General features: G+C 41.5%; 1 protein-coding gene across 2 annotated transcripts in view; it reads right to left on the reverse strand.

Annotated features, from left to right (window-relative positions):
- The window catches only part of ANK2 (ankyrin 2), a 613,918-nt gene that overhangs the window by 483,443 nt on the left and 107,095 nt on the right, over positions 1–23,380 (reverse strand). The window contains exon 2 of one of the 2 annotated variants that reach the window (XM_075616795.1): positions 2,229–2,288. The exons of the other annotated variant lie outside the window; for it this stretch is intronic. Coding sequence (XP_075472910.1) covers positions 2,229–2,249 — 21 coding nt within the window. The 5' untranslated portion in view covers positions 2,250–2,288. The remainder of the gene's footprint in view (positions 1–2,228; positions 2,289–23,380) is intronic. 2 annotated transcript variants of the gene reach the window in all.

Consider the following 23,380-nt stretch of genomic DNA (forward strand, 5'->3'; position numbering starts at 1 on the left):
ACGCGGTACGACTAGGACTACGCATTCCGGACAGGACTGCGTGGTTGTGGGTCGGTGCCTATACAACCCCACCTTAGCCCCGCGGTCTTCCGTCCTGTTTGTGGTGAGCGCAGCGTGACAATTAGTAACTAATCTGTGGATTAGGGCCTAATTCAATACACCCTGGTGTGATCGGCAAGATTTCCCCATTCAAGTCATTGGGGGTTTTCAGACGATCGCACTGAAAACGCCTGCGCTTCTATACATAATCAATTAGCCCCCAGCTGTTTGGTGCATGCTCTAAGGCTATTAAATATAACTATCTATTTCAAGGGTTGCAGCCTTGTACAAAACTGCAAAATCGCTATTTTTATTGAAGTTAAAAATAAACCTGATGAATGATTTCATTTTCTTTTTGACCTTGTCAGTGCGTAAAACCCCTGTCATGCATCGTTCTACTGCTATCCCATCCAGGACCGGGGGGGGGGGGGGGGGAAATGTTTTTAAATCTATACACTGCAATTCTAATAAGCCTTAGTTTAGTGCTACATTGATTTGTATTTTCTTGAAAGCGCATTTCAACTCATTACACATAATGCAGGCCATATACCTAAGACCTGGAAAACTGCCAGAGTTGTCCCAATCTTCAAAAGTGGGGACAAAAACACTGTCTCAAACTACAGACCAATCTCACTTCTCCCAATTCTATCCAAAGTCATGGAAAAATGTGTCCACTCCCAATTAAGCGATTACTATACCAAGACAAATTTCCCTAGTTTGGCTTTCGTCCCAAACACTCCACTGTAACTACCCTGCTAAAAGTTTGCAATGAAATCCAGTGTGGAATGGAACAGGGACAACTCACTGGTGCAGTATTCCTAGATTTTACAAAGGCTTTTGATACAGTTGATCATGCTATCCTGCTTAACAAACTCCAGAGCTCTGGAATAGGGAAGCATGCTTTAAACTGGTTTCAGTCCTACCTATCAGGAAGATCCCAACATGTGTCCATTTCAGGCTCTAACTCCAACCCCCTGGATATCACCTGTGGTGTCCCGCAAGGCTCTGTTCTGGGGCCCCTACTCTTCTCAGTGTTCATTAATGATCTTCCCACAGCTTGTAAGGAAGCCTCGATACACATGTATGCAGATGACACAATCCTATATGCACACAGCCATAGCCTCTCTGACCTTCAAGACATACTTCAGTCTGACTTTTTGAGACTCGAAAACTGGATTTCCCAAAACAAACTGTTTTTAAACACTGACAAGACTGTAACAATGGTATTTGAGACCAAGACTAAATTTTTAAAGCTTCCAGCGACTGAGCTCCTGATTAGAACAAACGCTAACACCATCCTAACTCCTGCCCTGTCCCTAGTTTTAAATACCTGGGCTTATGGTTTGACTCCCACTTAACATTCGGAATGCACATTGATACCCTGACAACCAAGACCTATGCCAAACTAGGGGTACTTTACAGGAACAAATCCTCCCTACGTCTCCTGGTCAGAAAGCGTATCGCACAGCAGATGCTAATGCCAATTATTGACTATGGAGACATAGTATATAGCACGGCACCTCAAACCCACCTTAGCAAACTTGACACCCTCTACAATTCAATTTGTCGTTTTGTTCTCCAATGCAACAACAACACACATCACTGCGAAATGCTCAAAGAACTAGATTGGTCATCACTTGAGTCTAGGCGCAAAGTTCATCTTTCCTGTCTTGCCTTTAAATTCTTTATGGGCAAGCTACCCAGCTATCTAAACAAGCTCCTCACCCCTACCACATGCAGCACTTATCACCTGAGATCAGACTCCAAAAGACTGTTCATGGTCCCAAGGCTCAACAAAGTATCCAGACGTTCCTCCTTCTCTTACCGTGCACCCCAAAACTGGAACAACCTACCAGAGACTCTCATCTCCACCACCAGTTTAAGTTCTTTCAAATCTAAGGCTGTCTCACATTTTAATCTAGTCTGTAACTGTTTCATTCGCCCATAATATATATTTTCTTTAACTGTGCATGCAATGTCTTGTATATAATGTATACCCTGTTCATTTATGTAACTATTTGTAACCATGTATTATTTGTCTTAACTCTGTGCCCAGGACATACTTGAAAACGAGAGGTAACTCTCAATGTATTACTTCCTGGTAAAATATTTTATAAATAAATAAATAAATAAAAATATGAATTCTTAATTAGTCTCTTTCCAAGTGTCTTGTAAATATGTTAAAATACCTTTTGCAACATGGTGGTCATATGCAAATCAGATCTTCATATCTCAGCTCAGTTACTTACCTATAAAAAAAAAGGGGGGAAAAGGTGTTAGAATATTGACACGGCATTATCTGTGCATATATACATTGTATAGTCTGTCTATAACAATAGTGCTTAACCAGCAAGTCCTGAGATCTTGGTGCTGCACAATCTCAAGAAACGGCACAAAACTTTGACTAAAAACAAGTAGAGAATCAAAATGACATGAAACTGGAGCTACTGAGAAAATGATAATGACGTTTAAAACAGCCAGTAAAAAAACCCAGCTAGGATTATTGCAATAAAATAAAATGGAAAACCACTGGTCTGATCTTCACAAACACATGTCCAACACAACATACCATACTCAGCGTTTGACAAAATGGTTCTTTCCTTTGTCCCATGTTACATATGCTGTGAGGCTATTTTCCCATTGCTGTAGAGACGCTTTTAGTCCCAGTCAATTGAATGGAGCTCTGCTCCTCACATCATATTGGAAATGGCCCCATCCATAACTGATATGGACTCTTATTCCTTGTCGTTTAGAGGAATAGGTCAGAAGGGAAAGGAGGAGTTTCCAAGAACAGATAACACATTGCCAATGGAACCTCTTCAATGCCTTATGGACGTACCAACATTTCACAGGTATCAGCACTTCAGGGGCCCTGTATGTGTATATCTATATTTATATATAGCCCCCCGTCTGTATGCAGCGCTTTATAAGCAACAAAAAACAGTACAGGCAATTGTGATGTGCAATGTATGTCAACTAATTTCTTCTTGTGTGAGGCATCTATAAAAGGCAGGAAAATCTCAGCACCCCTCCTACAGGAAATCTGTGATCCCGAAGGGCTTAACGCAGCAGCCCCCTCCCCCCCCCCCCCAAATACTCCCGTCCCCATTTGTTTACAGGATTGGAACCCGTGGGTCCTCCAGAACCTCACTATTTTCTTCTCCGTGGCGCCACGGTTCTCAAGATACTTAACGGCGAAGTTACTGGTATTGCTTTCGGGTTTTTACAATGATTTAAAGTCGTCCAAAAGGAAGCTGCAATATTGCGGCAGCTTCCTAATGAGCCGAGATTTGGTAGCCCTTTTGATCTCCCATGGAGGGAGATTTAAACCTTAAACTTCAGCGTTATCGCATGACCCAAGGGGTCCCCAAAGCTCAAAATAGCAAGGTTCCCATCCTGTAAAAAGAAGTGTGGCGGGGTGGGCGGGGGGGTGGGGAACAAGCTGCTTGTAGGGTCACCCCAAACAATTCCTTCATACAGTAAAAGGTTAAAACATTGGGACAAGCACAACGGATATAAATGGAATGTATTGATAGACAGAGTAGTGAAGAGTCATGCTTACCTAATGTACATTATATGTTATTATCCCAATGTCACTAGCATTGACTTTGACAGCCTCATTGTACTGACTGCACGTCTCAACATGATGAGGCCTAATAATAATACTTTCAACTACACTTTTTTTTTCCCCTTCTTGTTTGCCACCCAGGGATCTTGGAGACATAATGCAATGAAGCCGAATACAGTCTCCTTGGCTTTCGTATAAATAATGTATAGTGTGAGCAGGCAGGAGGGTGAGGAGGAGGGGGGGGGGAGGAGGGGTGGAGGGGAGGAGGGTGTAAAGAAAGTAATAACAGAGAATGTACTTTTTCAACTCAATCAGGGATTGTACCTTCTTTAGTTTTGGAGCAGGGGGAAAAATAGCAAGCAATATTAATTAGGGTAGAAAAAGGCCAAGAAAGCTATGCAGCACACTAATTCTCAAGTTGCCCAATAATTACTCATTGTGGGCACAGTGCTATAAGAATTGCAAAATAACTATGGCAATTAGCGCCGCAAACTCAGCTCATTGAAACAGCACATTACCAGTACCCCATCAATGTATACAAGCATAAAAACTACAGTAATCATACTTAATGGAGAATGTGATTAATCAGAAACCTTGTTTATTAGAGTTCTAAATGTGCTTATTTAGTAGAAACGACAGGCGAAAAATGAAACCGCTAGGATTAACTGATATGCAAAAGTGCTTTTGCTGGTGTTATGGTGATTGTAGGCGCCAAACCTGCAATGCACTTTAGTAAATCTAGTCACAAGCTAAGTTTATAGTTCTTCAGATAATATACACTGCATGTTGCTGGGCATTTGCACTGCATTCCCAGCAAAAGCAGCAAAGACTGTGCTTAAGAGGATACTGCTGCATTTTGTAAGTAACGTTTAAAACTAAGCGTATTTCTGTGCCAACACAAGACGGATGCTCTAGATCAGGGGTGGCCAACTCCGGTCCTCACGTTTGACCAACAGGTCAGGTTTTGAGGATATCCCTGCTTCAGTGCAGGTGGCTCAATCATTAGCTGAGTGAGTCACTGATTGAGCCACCTGCGCTGAAGCAGGGATATCCTTAAAACCTGACCTGTTGGTCACACTTGAGGACTGGAGTTTGCCACCCCTGATCTAGTCCTACTCTCAGTTGGAGAGAGAGAGATCAGCATTTTCTCCCATTGGCAGGTGTACTTCCTCAAATCCGCCTACCCCAGATGGAAAGCAGAAGTCCTCCATAGCATTCGATAAACTCTTTGGGGCAAAGATTGTTTTGTGTCAATCGCGTACCGAGGCATTCATTAGGGTTTGCAAGGATACCACAGAGAAAAAGGGATCAAATCCAATATCAGTGCATCCAAAAAACATTAATGGCAATTTATGGTATATGTCAAAAGTCCCTGCTCTGATTTATTGGTAGGCCCTCCTCCTGTTTGATAAAGTGCAAGGAGAGGCGTGAAACGCATTAGAGTTATCCTTTCTTCCTCCCCAGAGGTTTGCTATATGCTAATACATTGATTGTGTCTCCTTGCAGCAGCTCAGCCCTTTTCACATGCTGTGTACCGCCCGCCATGCTTTCTGCTTTGCTTTTCATGTATCACACTACACATGTTTTCCCTAATGCATAACAGTCTGGAAAAACAAGAAGTTAATGTAGATGTTTGCTGGAATTGCAGAATAGTTCCGACACGCAATCAGGACCATTTCACTGCCGCCCTTTTTATTTTAGAATGAAATGTTAATTACGCTCCCTCAATAATAGTCTTGTTAGTGATTGCTGGAGGTTTCCAATGTATACAGTGCTCTATCTTATGTGGCCCAGAGCTTCTCTTCCTGTTTCAATGGGCTACTTTAGGAGTCCGCAATCCTGCGTTACAGCATAAAAACTAAACCCATCTTCCCGCCATACAACAAGCTGTTATGGTTTTAAAAAAGCTTACAAATGTGCCAGCAGAATGACTTATTCATGTTCAAATACAACAGGCGGCCATGGCATTTTTTTTACACAGCTACAACATAGCTGGAACATGAATACTGATGCATGAAAATTAACCCAATACCTGGCTTACAATAGAGAAACATATTTGTACCACAGTACTGTACTATGTGCCATTTTTGGGAGAATAAAACATGAGTGACATTTTCAAGACAGAAGAATACGTGGTTGTCACACCCAGATCTGGTGGTCTTCAAATACTGATATTGAGGAAATCTACTAGGCATGTGGAGATGATACATTAAGGATTTTTTTAAAGCTTTTATTGTGAAGCAGAGAGCACAAACAGAGCTTGCAATCACCTTTACGCATAGTAAAGTTATCTCCAAGATCATGGTCGCATTATGATGGAAATTTGGGGTTTCCTGTTAATAATATTAACAATAAATAACAATAGCAAAAAAATCAACTGATTTTGTAACATGTTCCTTTTCACTGGGTTTTATGCAGTTAGTAATACTAATACGTATGGACAAAGAATATTGGTTTCTTGTACCAAACTATGACTAGTGCATGAAACCAAACTATGTCAATGTTTTAAAAACACCACTAGCTCAGATGGGATTAAACAAAGGCACATGGCAAGAGAAACATGTATTTCCCTATTGCCATCACTACAAATAATTGTATCCAACATCAAAGTACCCTCACATAGAATATTCTCTGGTAACCCTAGCATTGCAGCAGCCTTTACTGATGTATTCCTTTTAGCAAGCGCACAAACTGTACATAATACAATGGGTCCCCTGGGACGCAGTAAAGATGATCTCTTAAGCAATTAAACAGGGTCAATTTTAAAGCCTCTAAAAAGTGCATAGCATGAAATGGGAAGCAGGCTGATTTATTTCAGTAGGCATTCCACAGGCAAATTGTATTCCAAAGAATAAAACAAGGCTGAGCAATTGCAATTCTGACCCTGTGTGGGAAGTCTATGGAAAAGCATATGCACAGGCCCAGCAGCAGATTACTTCTTAATAGAGCGAGGAGTGATTTCTCACTTTCCATGAAGGAACTGTCTGTTTGATTCTTGCAGCAGGCTTTCTTTTTTTTCTTTTTTGTTACCCCCTAGTCCATTTATTTACCTCTGGAAAATTCCTGCGGATAAGTCTTCTTTAACAGCAAAGTTGGCTACAAATGAATCAGGAGTTCCTAAGAATTACAACAAACGCTTCCTTTGTAGGACGATTGGACTACACAACAGCTTGAGTTCAACTCATGGATACAATACAATTAGCAGCAGTGTAGCTGGAACAATACGTTGAGTATGGAAAGATCTGTCTCAGCAATGACATACACTCTGGGATGAAAAGCTTTTTTTTGTTGTTGCTCTGCGGCTATTTTCTAAGCGCGAGTTTGATTTCGGATTAGAAAGAAATAAGTCTGGGGGAAAAAAATAAGGGATACTTATTACTTTTAATTAAATATGACACCTTTTTTTTTCTTGAAAGACTGCTCCAAGAGGACTTGCAAAGTAAGGCTAGGCACCTTCAGTCAGTTGCCTGCGCTCATTAAATAGTGAAGATGGTTAGTAACAGAAGTTATTATTAGGGCGTCTCTCTTGGCTCCATTCTACTTCTTGCTGAGTTGCTCGCATCATGCAGACAGCAATCAAAGCTTTAGAATAGCAATCTCAGCATATAGAAATAATTGTGTGTTACAATTATTAAAAGGTATATTAGCACCTTATAAGGAAACAAATTATCTCAGACACATAATAATCGTGGAGCTCTAGGGCTAGGCCAAGAAGGAGAATTTACAATGCATCTGATCTCAGACACACTATTAAAGAGGGTTGGGGTTCTTTAAATGCATCTGATCTCAGACATGCTATTAAAGAGGGTTGGGGTTCCTTAAATGCATCTGATCTCAGACACGCTATTAAAGAGGGTTGGGGTTCCTTAAATGCATCTGATCTCAGACACGCTATTAAAGAGGGTTGGGGTTCTTTACAATGCACCTGATCTCAGACATGCTATTAGAGAGGGTTGGGGTTCTTTACAATGCACCTGATCTCAGACGCACTATTAGAGAGGGTTGGGGTTCTTTACAATGCACCTGATCTCAGACGCGCTATTAGAGAGGGTTGGGGTTGCATATACTTATTGTACCACATATTATTGTATTTACTTCAAATAGAGGGGCATTTACCATATCAGCGAAGTGATACGGCAATGTGCTATTTTAATTATTACTAAATGTCAGGCCAACTATATAGGCAGCCCAACACGGTATGCCTATGCAGACCTTTTAAATACAGGGAAGGATCAAATATTATAGCATCATTTAAAATGACAGACTTTTAAATTATAGTCTATGTATGACAGACTTTTAAATTATAGTCTATGTAGTATTTAGCCAAAATGATCCAGGGATCATAATGTAATGTCAGAAATGCGCTATTAGAATATTTTACTCATTATAAAATGACCTTTCATTACTGGCATGCTGCTTGGATCCAAAATGTAAAAATGTCAATATCTGCCAAACAAGGAAAACTGATCTTCGGATAAGAAACGTTTCCGGACTATATTTTGGGTACATGCTGCTTCTAAAAACCGCTACAAGCAACATCTAAAGTAGAGAGATAGAGGTCACTGCCAGAAAACACAGACAGAAAGTGATACACCGTGGAGTATAGACATAGGAAAACAGAGACAAGATATACAGAAATAATAAAACAGACAGGATAACAGAAACACACACACACAAAGCCAGAGATAAAAGAAAAGCCGTGTATCCAGGCCATGTTTACAAAGTGGTGCTCAGCCTTTAAAAAGCCGTAAGAGTCAATACATATGAATTCCTATTAAGGCACTATATGCAGCGCTCTCAAGGGCCCCCCACTCTGGAGTGTGAGATTGGACCTCATCCAACATGTGCCAGTGCAGGATCTGTGACATTGGAGCAGGATCTGTGACATTGGAGTAGGGTCAGTTACGTGGGGGGATGGGGGGTCTGTGTTGTTGGAGCGGGGTCAGTGATGTGGAGCGGGATCAGTGATCTCACCTATATTAAACAGTGATGCATGCTTTTGTTTCTATTCTAAACGAAGGGGTCCCGCAGTAATAGCTCTGCAAAAACCTGGTTCTGTTCAAATCTGGACGCAGTGCAAAATGTGAGTGTTGGGGCCTCAAACACTCCCCGGAGACCTACTTGTGGGGCGGTTATGGTGGTGGCGCTGGAGGGAGCTGGTCTGGGGGGTCCTGACACAGAAGTTAGACCCCACTGGAAGTTGGGCCCGGCTTCCATGATCGCCGCTGGGTGAGCTTCCTCACTCTCACTCCATGGGTGGTGTCCCTGGGCAGAGTGCGGTGCCTCTGCAAGCACCAGGCCCTGTACAGTTGTACTGATGATGACACCGCCATCAAGCCGGCACTGGATATAAACACTGGTTGCGCCATTGCTAGTAAGTCAATGAATGATGACAATAGTTCTGTGTCGAATTGGCTGGTATAGTCTGAACCAGCTCTCAGTAATGCCAAGAACAAAATAAACTACAGTAGAAGAGATAAGTATCTCCCAGAGATACAGAAGGACCATGGAGAAGGTTGAGAAACTCCATCAATAGGGCATGGTAATAATGTAATTATATTTGGGAATAATGCTATCATAATGGCACAGTTTTGGTATAGCATTGAAATGTTATGTTGTATCAATATAATTTATATAACTGTGAATTCTTGATAGTAAATCTAGTATACAGCAATACTTATTTTAAGTGTTCAATAAAAATCCTCTTACTTCTTAAAGTGCAATTCCCCCATTTTTTTCTGTTACATATTTAGATTTGGGAGATCATCTTTTATATTAAAAAAAAAAAGAAAACCTTGTTTTTTTTTTCCATTTATTTTAGCTGGAAGACACTTTACAACCCACTGATGTGAGTGGACCACGAGGTGTGTTATGGAACAGTAACGCTTACAAATACGAATGACTGATTCTTCCAAATAAAGCATGACTCCATCTGCACTATTAATTGATTCAGTCATCTTGAGAAAAGCATTCCACGTGGTGACCAGAAGTACTGCAGATGCCAGTGAAAAGATGAATCCACAACTACTGTATCAATATATATTAATACTGCTGCCAACAAAAAGCCCAGTATACATTTTGTAACAAAACATAAGCAAGTTTGTATTAGGATTTTCTAATGTCATGTTTTGATCAGGGGGACACCTTGTGCGTCTACAAGAAAATGGCAACAGATATTTGCTTTAACACCTTCAGTGCCAACAAGTATTACATTCTAGTATCTTTCATAGAAATCCTTTTTTTTTATTATTACCACAGAAATCTTTAATAGTCTATAAATAAAATGTTTCTTAGTTATACTGCTGTTATTTTAACGCTCTGTAGTTCTGTTGGAGACTTTAGACACATTTCTGCCCTTAGCAGTTCTGCTGTATTTTTCCATGCTTTTCAGATTACACTGTGTTTCGTCCCTCCTGTCTTTTTAACTGTCTTTAGTCTTTTGACTACCTGAATGATTAAGCCAACATGAGAAGAGGGTATTGAGGATAGATGGTAGACTTATACGTTAACACACAGCCAAGTGATCAGACTTGCATCATTAGCCACGTCATAACAGGTGGCGATATATTGTGCCTGTTTTAAAAACAACACAAAACCCTGTATTTATGAAATACTAGGGCAAAGCTCATCGACATGTATGCAAGAATAAAAATGTAAATAATTAAATTAACAAATTAAAGAAATATTTATGTTGCTATACAAAGATTTGAGGCCTTCACAAACAAAATTCAGTTATTATATTGCAAGTTAGTAAATAAACAGGTAATTATATCCCCTATTAGCATCACACTTCGACGACTGGATAGAACGTTAAATCATTCCCATGGAAAATGTTTCAGATTGTTTGCATTGTCGCCTAACAGCAAAGTAAATGTTAGGTGACATCTGTGCTTCCAAATTCCCGTACAGCTGACACATTAGGAATCAGATCGCAGTCCAATATTACATAAGTACATCTCCTGTGAAGGATTTCTATTAATGTCATCCCAGTCATACGACTTTATGGCAGGTGAAAACTGCAATGGCGTGCATTTCTACTATCTGAGCTACGCTCTGTGTGTTAGCATAACATCCAAGTCTGAATAATATAAAGGTTCAGCCCAATTTAGAAACACACATAGGACTGCAAATATAGTCAAAGCATTCTGTTACCCTTACATACTATAACAAAGCTTTGTAATACCAAAGGAAAGCTTAACTGAGTTGCAAACTCTTTAAATGTAATGTATAAACCCTATTAATTTAATGTAACCTTATAATGTTATCATAACTGTGCCCAGGACAAACGTGAAAATGAGGTAACGCTCTCAATGTATTACTTCCAGGTAAAACATTTTTATATCTAAATAAGGCCACACAATCTATAACACTGCATTTATAAATTAGAGGTTCATAACTATCTGAGGAAATAATGCTGCAGCAATTTAAAACTCTAGTGACAAGGGCTTAATTATAAAGCAGTTTTTATAATACAAAATGTAAATATATATATATTTAATCTCTTCTATTTCTCAGAGTTCCAACTATTTGTTACATCTATATTTATCCAAACTGCTGAATTATGTCCCCATGAAGATATTATCAGGATAAAAGAAAGAAAGAAAAGCCTAAAACTAATTGGAACTGCACGTTGGAAAACAATACTCCACAAATTTGCACAAAAATCAAAAACACAATTGTACAGAATGGGTACATGCTGAATAGCAATTGTCAAATAGAAGTTTTTTTCTGGAGGTGCTAGGAAAATGTCCAATAACAAAGCTTCTTTCCAATTACACTGCATTGTACCCAAAATGCCTATTCTGCCGAGAATGTCAGAGTTCTTGCACGCTTCTTTGTTTGAATGTCCAGACGTGATCCATGTTGGTGCCACAACAGTAACAAGTGGCCACTATTTCCTTACTGGCAAACGTTTCCCCCGTCAGCACAGAGCATTAGTCATGTCGGAAGACACTGGGGTAAAACTTGTCAGCAAGTGAAGCGGCTGGTGTGAACTCCAGCTCAAAAGGAAGCCGACGTTACAAAGGACAGATTTATCTCTGCGAGAGCGGGAGCGTTATAATGGCCTTTAAACAATCATATTGAAAATACACCATAGATTATAGAACTGGTGCCTTATTTGGAGTGTGTGAACTTTTATGGGTCAAAATGGCTCCACTCTCTTCAATTTAAAATAACACAACATAATCCTACAGATGCAGCGCAGTTACTTATGCTATAAACAAGATTGCAAATTGAGTCTACTATAAAAATAAATACAAAAACAGCTTATTTAACGTAATTTAAAAAGGCCATAATGTTTTATAGCTGGGGGAAGTTCGAGTTCTTCCTTTCGAAATGAAAACATTAATAGAAGAAAAGATTATGCAAAAACATACAGTAACATTGACTTTAGCCGCTTTTGTCCTGGCAGTATATTTATTTATTGTTTAGGTCATACCGCTGCTTTTAGAAATAAATGACTATGTTTATAAAATGTGTAGAATTAGTGTAGTCATTATTTTTGTCAACTCGTCAAAGTTGAGCAACTGCTCTTAAACGACATATTTATGACTTAAAAAAAGAGCTTCCTACAAGTGAGGGAATAATTGCTTATAATGCAAATGTTCTATTACAAGACACATCCACCTACAGTCCCAATAACAGGTTTTCCCACACAGATCACATGTACTTTGCGTCGGCTAGAAGAAATCTTTAACTTCCAGCTGGGAGCGATTTGCTCAGTTTTTGCAGTGTGACAGATTAGCATAGATTTCTTGTCCCACATTACTAACATTCATATGTATTCAGAGTTAAAACTTAAAAAATAATTTTTAAAAAAAAAGGTACAGGAGGTTCCTGTGATTTTTTTCCATTTTGTGAAATAAACATTGACTGAAACTTGTAAAAAAAAAAAAAAAAAAAAAAAATGTTTTACCAGGAAGTAATACATTGAGAGTTATCTCTCGTTTTCAAATATATCCTGGGCACAGAGTTATAATAATACATGATTGCATTAAATGAACAGTGGTAATACACTGAATTTACAGACATTTCACAGACAGTTAAAAAATAATATATGATTATGGGCATATGTAACAGTTACAGACAAGGTTAAAATTGTGATAGGTAGAGTAGGCCTGCAATGTGTTATGTAAGAAGAGGCCCTGCCCAAGGAGCTTATGTAGCACCTGTCCTGTCCCCTCCTTACAGGAGATCATATGGCTACCTGGTGTAATCTGGTGCTGGTGCAGCTGGTTGTTCCTCTGTCAGCGCAGCGCCTCCCTCCCATGAGGATCCTGGGGTAGCCACGATGGTCCTCACAGGCAACTCTTTCTCAGATCTCTGAAATCAGACATCACACCATGGGCAGTACAAGGGTCTTTATTCTGTCACTCTGCTCCACAGCGTGTGTGTTCCCTGGAGCAGACCAGGGCCGCCTACAGGGTGGGTCTGCCGTAGTTGGTGTCCCAGGCCCAGTGAGTCAGCGATGATAATGACTAATTATTTAACATAAGAGCAGGAGAAATTACTTATAGTACTTGCAACCTTCCTAAACAACCCCCATAGAAAGCTTTTACCCACACAGAGCTAATGGTGGATGGTGGAGAATGAGGCAGTGGCAGAGGCAGAATGAATATGGGCAAAGTCCACATTCTCCTGCACAGGGGTGGCATGGGATGGTAGGGCCATGGTCAGGGGCAGAACATAGTCCAGGACATGTCCAGCAGAAAAGGACTAGCTTTTGTCCCTTGGAGATAAGGACACGGAGACAGGGACACGGTGACTCCCCTTCCAATGCAATGGACAACGAAGCAAGGAGCATCGGATGACAGAAAGCTGACACTCACCACTGTTGACTCTGTAGGTGGTGCAACCAGCTCCGCAGATTTAGTGGACGCCATCTTGGTGACGTCATTGGCCATCGACAGTCTCGCGAGACCACCGGACAGGATCAAGCCCGGTGCCAGTTATGACGTCACTTCCGGTGAAATCGGAAGTTCGTCACCGAGCTGTGCACCGGACAAGGCCGCTCCCGGCGCCTCATCCATGTAGGCCGCAACCCGACCCTGCAAAACGGAAGAAGCGGGAACCTCACCAAACAGCCGGTAGGAGACATCCCCGGATTCCTCCACAGGCAGCAACGTTGATAACATCTGGGGTCGCGGAGTTCCTCGGATGGATGCACTGGGAACAGAGCTGGACTTGGGACGGCAGGTAAGAGGTGAGCTCTTCTCCACAGGTCCCGACCGGCTAAAGTCATCAGGACGCAATCCTGGGGCGAGTCAGTCGCCCGGGTGACAAATACTTATGGAGCTACCTTGCTCCTTGGTCACCTGGGGACTCACACCCGACAGCCCTGGGGCAGTCCACTCACCCTCAAGAACGGCAGCAAGCACAGGTCCCAGTCCTGGACCGACGATACTTGGGCGCACGGCCCTCAGCAGGCTCAACGATGGTGGATTCTAGTGGCACCGGACTACTGGCTCCTCCGGACGCATCAAAAAGGGCACATGGGCCCACAGCATCCGTGGTAGGGTAACTTGGCAGAGCCACCCCAGTTGGTGGGGCTCTAAGTAGAGGCACAAGCAGCTCTTGCCTGGTCACCTTTTGAAAGGTTGGTTGATGTTCCTCAGTCTTGCTCAGCTCAAACAGAATAAAGCACTTGAGCAGCACTGCTGACTCCTCCCCACATAGGACAGTCTATGGTTGGCTGAAGGGGTGTTTAGCTCCTCCCCTGGTTGGAATCAGAGGCAGGGGTATGGTTCTAAGGCTGACCTGTCTCAAGATGAGCCAATCAATAGAAGGGGCTGTTCCTTACTTTTCCTTTAGGACCCTCTTGAAAGGTCCAGAGTCTGCCAGGTGCCCAATCCCCACATACACTGCAACGGATTGTCCCTTACAGGAGATTTACAATTGGGGTTCACTCTCCCAGGATAATATTCCTACTTGGAGCCCACAATATAGAACATGACTTGAAGAGAAACAGTGGCGGGTCACCCTACCAGCGGGCGCCTCCATCCGGTACGACTCCTCCACGGCACAGTACAGTCATGCCATTTGGTGAATGGGTGCCTAGGGTTGTGTTTCAGACACAACCTTTCATCAGGACAGCGGAAGGATAGGGTAGCACACTCCCCGGTAACATACCCTCAGGGTGTCGCCCCTATGATGAGTAGAACACATGGGGGTCCCAGCACCGGCGAACGCCTCCATCCGATGTGCCTCCCCCACAGCACAGTACACGCAGTACATTGTGCTAGTTGGTGAAGGGGTACCTAGGGTCATGTCTCATACAATCACCTAGCCCCCAGCATCTGGACTGGCATGTGTATGAAGGTTCACCCTCCCCGGTATCGCCTCAGGGATAAAGTCCTTCTTCAAAGAACATGGGTGCCCAGGGATCCCTGGGGTAGCATCAGGGGCGCTGTCCCTGACCGTGGCCTCAGCCCTTCTTTTATTTCTGCCCATGCAGAAATCCTCCTGCTGCAATGATGCCTGCTATATAAAGCCCTGAAAGCCTGTCCCGATCTCAGCAGCGCTTCCAAATGTAGCACTGTCCCCCCCCCCCCCCTCATTGGGAGATACACAGCTTCTGCTACGGATACCGGTTAGAGTCAGGAGAGCTGAGCTGATCTGCAATGGTATGGAGATCAGGACAGGCTTTTGGTGTCATCTGGGTTCTTCATCAATGGTACAGCGCCTCCAGCTTCAGTGGTTTCCATATAGAATGGAGGCAGTCTCCCCCTGAAGCACATCTCTATTACACTCTGCTACTGACTCAGATCCAGGCAGGTGTAAAACTAGACCGGGCTTTATTAGGGCATAGATGACATTACAGCGGTGCAGGTCTTAGATGACTCCAGACATCCAGATGGTGCATAACCCCAGAGAATACAGGGTCTCTTCTGTTTATCAGATGTTCCCTCAGCCCCAGGGACTGGAGGTGGGCACGCTCATCCCGCGATGAAAGAGACTCATAGCCCTACTGCTCTCTTCCTTCTCCAGAGCAGGACTGAGTAAATTGGGCACTCCTCTCATGAGGAACCAGAAGGGGCAGGCTCATGGTCTGTACGTATACCGGATAGGCTGCACCTATACCGGATAGACTGCACACAGGCCATGAGTCACCACCAAACTTCTGTCACTCATAAGAGGAGCATGAGAGGGGGGTCAAAAGCCCACAGATTAACCTGTCACTGCCCAGACTGCTTAGGACTGACGTGACAGGTACAGTAGGAGAGACAGGAGGAAGGGATTTGCCATGTTACATGTATTACAATATAGTTACATCATTTACATAAAACAAATTGTAATAAAATGACGAGTATACTGTCATTTTAGTCTTCTTTCAGTCTTACACTAGCAGCTGTGTGCTTAGCAATGTTAACGCATTAAAGGGGCTTAGAGTAATTGGCTTCCCTAGAAATACTTTAGCCCATACTGTTACCATTTCACTTACTGCATTTGTATTGTATGATAAATGAATAGGTTTCCATTTTCTTCTGGCCCACTAAATGCTTTAACATTACTAAGCATCACTAATTTAACAATACTTCTACTTGTCTGGTGTTTGTTTAAAAATGAAATGTATCACCTACATTTAACCTATATGCTGCTGCCATACGTTCACTTTGTTTCTAGGAGGCACTGTCTCTTTAGAGACCTTCCATGTTTAGCCCACTTTCTGCAATGCACAGAGCCTGGTGGGGTTAGGAGTTTGTTGCTGTACAGTATGAGTGAGGGATATAGAGAACACTATTCTATAGTGAAATCTTTATCAGTTATTTGCAGGTATTTATTGATTCAGTAACGAAAAATAAACTCTTGCCTGATATAGTACTGTGTGGTGGGAGTGGGGAGTAATTGTTCAGTTAAAGTAGAAAAAGAAGACAGAGATGACTCCTTGACTGCACTCTTACCCATCCATATAGATTAATGTAAAAACGTGGCCTTTATTATACAGGCATACCCCGCATTAACGTACGCAATGGGACCAGAGCATGTATGTAAAGGCGAAAATGTACTTAAAGTGAAGCACTACCTTTTCCCCACTTATCGATGCATGTACTGTACTGCAATCGTCATATACGTGCATAACTGATGTAAATAAGGCATTTGTAACAGGCTCTATAGTCTCCCCGCTTGCACACAGCTTCGGTACAGGCCGGGAGCCGTTATTGCTGTTCAGGGCGTGCTGACAGGCGCATGCGTGAGCTGCCATTTGCATATTGGGCGATATGTCCTTACTCGCGAGTGTACTTAAAGTGAGTGTCCTTAAACCGGGGTATGCCTGTATACAGTGCTATACACAGGCTTAGCAAACTCAAACTCCAAACCCACCTCATTATATAGATTATTATGGATAGACCTGTTTGTGTCAAATTGGAGTGATACTGGTAGAGTGATCTCAAGTATACAACAATAGATTAAGCCGCCCCACTGCTATATATGACAAATGATGTAGTGATTACTATGGGGTATTTTCTGTTTATTCCGGTCATAACTATGGATCATTTAGTTCAATCCTTTGGTCAAAACATTTCAAGTCGGCCACCACATCAAGCTAGGCCCTATCAGCAGGCCCTAAACTACAAATGTTATACTGTCTTTAGTATTTCTTCCTCTGCATAGAGAAAAGAGGGAACTAAACAATAATATAGCCCAGGGGAGCGCAAACTTTTTAAGCTGCGCCCCCCTGCCAGGCCTCCCCCGGTCTCGCACCCCCTCTCCTACCTTCCACTTGCGTCAAATGACGCACCGGGGTCACGTGACGCCGGCGATGTCACATGACCCCGCGGAGTCATTTGACTCCGCGTTGCCATGGAGACGCGTCTGAAACACGGTAAGTTTCCTTGTTGCAGAAGCCTCGCGCGATGCCCCGGCATTAAATGCCTGGGGAAAGAGCGCGGGGCCTCTGCAACGGCCCGCACCCCCCCAGACGAAACTCCCACCCCCCCTGGGGGGCGCGACCCCCAGTTTGCGCACCGCTGATACAGCCAACAACATGGGATGCCTGACATGTATGCGGTTAAAATGAAGAATTCATTATACTGTACTAGTAAAAAATAAAAAAATAGTAACCAACCTAATCAAGAAAAACAACTAATCCCCCTAATCCAAAAAAAAAAAAGTATGTTTACAATCAATGAAAGAGCTGTGACTAGCTATAATCACCCTCGCTATCGCAATGAATATTTTTCTGCGGTTTGTAAAGCTGAAAGGCTCCTAATCGATTGTTCTCCTCTGTAGAGTCGTGATTGTCCATACCAATAAGGTTATATTTATTGATCCAGCAATAGCAGAGAAGATATCATAATGTATAATTGGCAATAAAAAGCTAAAAAGCACTTATAAAGGTCACAGAGACAATCACCACTTGAGTGCCTGGATGAGAGTATATTACTTGTACAGAGAGAGTGCTGGCAACGAAATATACTGGTTTTATATATATATATATATATATATATATATATATATATATATATATATATGACGTTGCTTTTTCGTGTGTGCTAGCATTAGCCTTTATACTAACAGATTGGCTCTCAAAGTAAGGAAGATAAAGCATTATGATTAGGTATTCCGGTTTTCAGGGTTTTTTTTATTTCTTCATAAAATCAGTGTTTCATTTTGTTTTGTTTTTGGAGTTTTCATCTTATTCAAAAATCTGTGTTTCTTCGTGTGAGCAATTAAAGAGATTTGACGCGTTTGAATGTGGTGTTTATTGTTGAACGTTTCTTTACCGTTCCATGCTTCCTTTGTCTCCTACCTGTGGACAGGCTGCCACAAGAGGTGGAATTTGATAGAAAAGCGTGCTTCATTTCCGGTGTTAATGGGATTTAACTGAAAGTGCAAGATGATCAGTCAGTGGTGTTTTTTCAGTTAAAAGCAAAAACCAGAGTCCCAAATTATGATGGCTATGATATATATAAATATATACAGTATAACTTTCTAAGATGGTGTTTAACCTTGAGTGCTACACTGCCCTCCCAGGTCTTATTTATACACCTGCTCTTTCATCTCTCACTCCTCATATACCTGGGAACTCTCTCCTCCTACCTCCTCCTGCATCTCATTATGTCCTCCCTATTGCTTTTTTTGGTTGTGCGGTTTCCTTACTCCTTTGTAAACTCTTCTGTTCTCTCCAACTTCCCCACTCTCCACCGATCCACATTTCTTCATCCCTTCTCCCCTCCACCTATGCATATGCCCATACACTGCACCACTATGAACATAACTTTCACAACAACTTCTATAAAAAGCAATAAAAAGCAGCCCCACAAATCCTCTTTTCACCTCCTCTTGATGCTTGTGATATCTCTCGTAATCCTTGACCCAGCCATATATTCCTACACTACTAGTGTACTAGCGCAACTATTTGTTTGTGTTGTGTGTGTATATATATATATATATATATATACACACATATACACACAAATAGACTCCACATACACACCTCTAATAAGGGGTATTTACAAGACCATGAGACAAACTCTAAATTAAAGAGAATGGTCGGTGCGCTGAGACAGGGATAAATGTAGCATAAACAAGACGAAAAAGTCTCAAAAACGAGCACTCAAAATATCCATTAGAAAATAAACAAGCTTTAATGTCATCAATTATAACATGTTAAAAACATATAAAACCAAAAACAAGGGGGGGGGGGGAGCGGGACCCAAAATTGCATATAAATAAAAAACTGACAGGAAAGGTTTGCTGCACCACCAGCCTAAATAAAGGTTGGCATCAGGAAATATATTATGCAAACCTAAGGAAAAAATATTTTCCTAGGTACGCAAGACCGGTCGGTCAGTTATAAATGTGAACAAAAGACCTGAGGGATACAAGAATCAAGATGCTAATACCTCAACACATATACAACACACATGCCACAGGAAGATGTAATAAAGGCAATAGCACATACCAGGATAAGTGCATTTGGAACAATCAGCGGATATGGAGGAGACTGGGTCTCTGTGCTAAGTCCAGATGACTGCCCTTTTAATACAATACCATTGAAGTTTGGGAAACTGTTGTGTGGATGAGAGATCCTTCATCTTAATTATTTCATAGTGGATATTTTGAGTGCTTGTTTTTGAGACTTTTTTGTCTTGTTTATATAGCATTAACAGATGTAGCATCACTGAATAAATATTCTACGATTATCTTTATTCTTTACTGTATTAGCTTTACTCAAAAAAAATGATTTGCAGGAAAGTACAGGGATGTTGGTTATAACATTTGTTTCAAAGGAACTAGAATGTTGTATTACAATGAAGGAGTGGCTACCACAAATACAATGAAGGAATTTGAAGCAGGTTTAATTCCCGGTGTCAGCTCCTTGTGACCTTGGGCAAGTCACTTTATCTCCCTGACTCCTCAGGCACCAAAACATAGATTGTAAGCTCCACGGGGCAGAGACTGTGCCTGCAAAATGTCTCTGTAAAGTGCTACGTAAAACTAGCAGTGATATATAAGAACAAACAATTATTTTATATATATATATATATATATATATGTATATATATATATATATATATATATATATATATATATATATATATATATATATATATATATATATATATATATGCAAAAACAAAGAGTCCCAATCGGGAAGACTGTTCTAATAGAGGAATCAAAGAGTTTTCAAATAAATGTCCACTTTCCTTGCTGCTGATGCCTCTGAAGGCGCCTGTTCCCCTCCAAGGTGACCCGTGAAGATCTTGAACAAAGTGAAAAAGAGGCACAGCGCACCGGAATGAGTGAAAAAACAGGTGTATTAAAGACACACAAACACATATAGTAACTCACATGAGATATAATTAAGAACAAGCTTCGTCCCGAGCGAGCGCTGGACAAGTCCAAAGATGGTCTACAAAAGGGGCCCAGCGAGGCTGGGTCCCCGGACGTCTGCTCGCAGCACACGGGTGGAAGAGGAGATGCAAAATCGATTGCTCAACAGCTGTTTACATCGCTGATGTGCCCAGCATGCGACCGCGTGCACGGGCGCCAGACGGGACAATCCTCTACTCACAACAGCAAGCAGCTGTGCCGCTCGTAGCTGACCAAGAGGTCCTACCCTGCATGCGTGATGATATGAGAGTATAATGTGACGACCTCTACAGGTTTCGCACAGGAGTGCTTCATCAGATTCCGTATGCACTGTACATGTGAATAGTAGATAGATTTATACTTGTATATAGTTGCAGAAATCCTCCACATACTGTTCTGTAGTGTAACTTTTAATAGAAGATATATCTACTTCAGACAAAGTATCTTGCCCAGGATCAGCAATACTATTTCAATTAGAATTATTTTCCCTAAATAAAGGACTTTTATTTGGTGAAATTTGCTCATTTATATACAGTATATATTCCATACAGTAACATGCATCTTTCTTACCCCCCCCCCCCCCCTTTACATCATTCCAGCTTTGGAAACCTAATACCTTGAATTACTTTGGTTTTGATCATCTTCTTTCCTTGCAAATATATAACACATATAAATGAAATAAATGTTCTGCACTGCTTGTCATCAAGTTCAAAAGTTTCAGACATAAGACAAAAAATGTTCAGCCTACACCATAACAACAATAATTCAGAAAAGAACATTAAGGACACGATGCATGAGACTCTGAAAGCTATCATTTTGCATTAAATTGATGATTAGACATTCATTTTAAACAGCCGTTCCTTATTCATTTAATTGTACTCTGCAAATCAGGCAAGTTAGATATCTTCTAACTGAATGGTAGTGAGTAGCCAGTAGGTTTAAGTGCAGCTGACAGGCTTTGGAAACCCTCTTGTTTTCCTTCCCTGGCAGTGAATGATTGGTCCATATCATTCTGCTCTCACTCACCAGACAATACAATACCAATCCCTTCACAGCCAAGTGCAGCGTTACACACCCTTCCTGCAGTGAAGAGTTTAAACCTGCCCATTTTTTTTAATTGATTTTCTAACCCTATTCTAACCAGAGGGTTCTCCGAAGCTGAGCCGCTCTACTACCAGCACCGAGGACCCCATGATTCCCAAGATTTTTAGCCGTGAAGTTTCCAGTGTTGAAGCCCCTCCAGGGGAAGACAAAAATGGCTGTTCAAATCATGCAGTTCTGCAGGCCAATAGGAAGCAGCAATATTATACTTTGCGGCTCCGTAATGCACGGCCATTTTAATACAGTACTTTGCTTCAACACCTGTAACTTCTCCTGTAAAAATATCTGCGGGTCCCCGGAGCTGAAAAAATTCAAGCCAGCTCCAGGGCATCCCCCTTTGGTTTGAATCTTGTTAAAAAAAAAAAAAACTATTTATAAAAAGGGTAGGATTTCTGCTTCAAATCACAAACGGCTATACAGTATTTCGTTTTTCCTAGTTGTTTAGAGAAATGTTCTCCTTCCTTTTTCTTCTCTGTGTACTCGGAAACTTTAGAATTTTCTAAGTCAATATCAATTTCATGTTTCATGTGAACTCGGAATGAAAGCTGCAGTATCTTTAAGCACCAACACGACCCAATGTCAGTGATATGTTTCATGAAATCTCAGTGATTGATCTCCTTTTTTTTTTTTTCCAATCACAAAAAAAGAAGCTTTTTAAATATTTTTGTTAGATTAGTCCAAGGGTGGACAACTTCAGTCCTCAAGGGCCACCAACAGGTCAAAGACTGAGCCACATGTGCTGAAGCAAGGATATCCATATAACGTGATCTGCTGGTGGGCCTGGAGGCCTGGAGTTGGATACCTCCAGACTAGTCCCCATAGTAATCTACTTGAAGGGTGTTTCCCACTCCTTAGCTACTCCATTTTATATGACGTCCACACGTGTTGAGCATGACTGCTCCTCTCCTCCCACAAAGTGCCTTTCCCTTCTCCTTTGACAGGGTCGATGCAGATAATGTCGACAAGGTGGAGGGGCCAAACAAGCCAAAATATAGCTTGCCGCCTCACACTTATTAGGTTCCTTTAAAAGGAAAATACAAAAGTCCCAAATGCTATTTGAATGATCAATACATTTGTTAAAAACTGTTAAGTTGTATAAAACTTTTTTCCTATGTGAGTGAAGTGTGGCTGCTATTTATATTACTAAATGACAATATAACTGTATCTAGCTACAGTACCTATTTATTGACTACGCACATTTTAGACAGGCTCTAGCAACGCCTAGAGATGAAATAGATATAGATCCATTCAAAGGGGGATCCTCTGCACAGAGAGCTTTGTCTCGTATAAATACAGAAAAGTTATGCTCTTGCGGCTCCCCTTGTCCCTAGATGCACTAAGCTCGGTTAAATCATGTAACATCATGTGATGTTACCTAAAGCAGGAAAGGACGTTATATTCCGAGTTAATGCCATATCCACATAGCAAATCATATGCAAAGACAGCGTCCGTACTACACACAGTATCATTAGAATAGGGTTAACGTCGCGTTATCTCCACATATAACGTGACATTATGCAAGTCTTGGCGTTACTCCTCTCCAGTTGCTGAAATAAAGCTTGTGCTGGAGTGAAGAGAGGAAAGCAGAGGGACAATAACGCTGCCATTTAAAACCTGCCTACCTGTGGCCTTCCACCTATCGTGACACCACAAAATCCCTATTTAAGGTTCTGGATGGGATAACGTCAAGTGTAGCTGTAACTTAAATCACGTAACATTACGTCTCTGTGTTAACTTTGACAGAGTTTAGTTAATAGGTGTAACAGGGGAGTTATCCCTGTTCAGGTAATGTACCTGAAATGAACTACACAGTCTCACTGAGGAGCTGGACATATCTAAAGAATCTATTCTCAA

The sequence above is a fragment of the Ascaphus truei genome, chromosome 1 (genome assembly GCF_040206685.1).
Source record: "Ascaphus truei isolate aAscTru1 chromosome 1, aAscTru1.hap1, whole genome shotgun sequence".
Taxonomy (NCBI): Eukaryota; Metazoa; Chordata; class Amphibia; order Anura; family Ascaphidae; genus Ascaphus; species Ascaphus truei.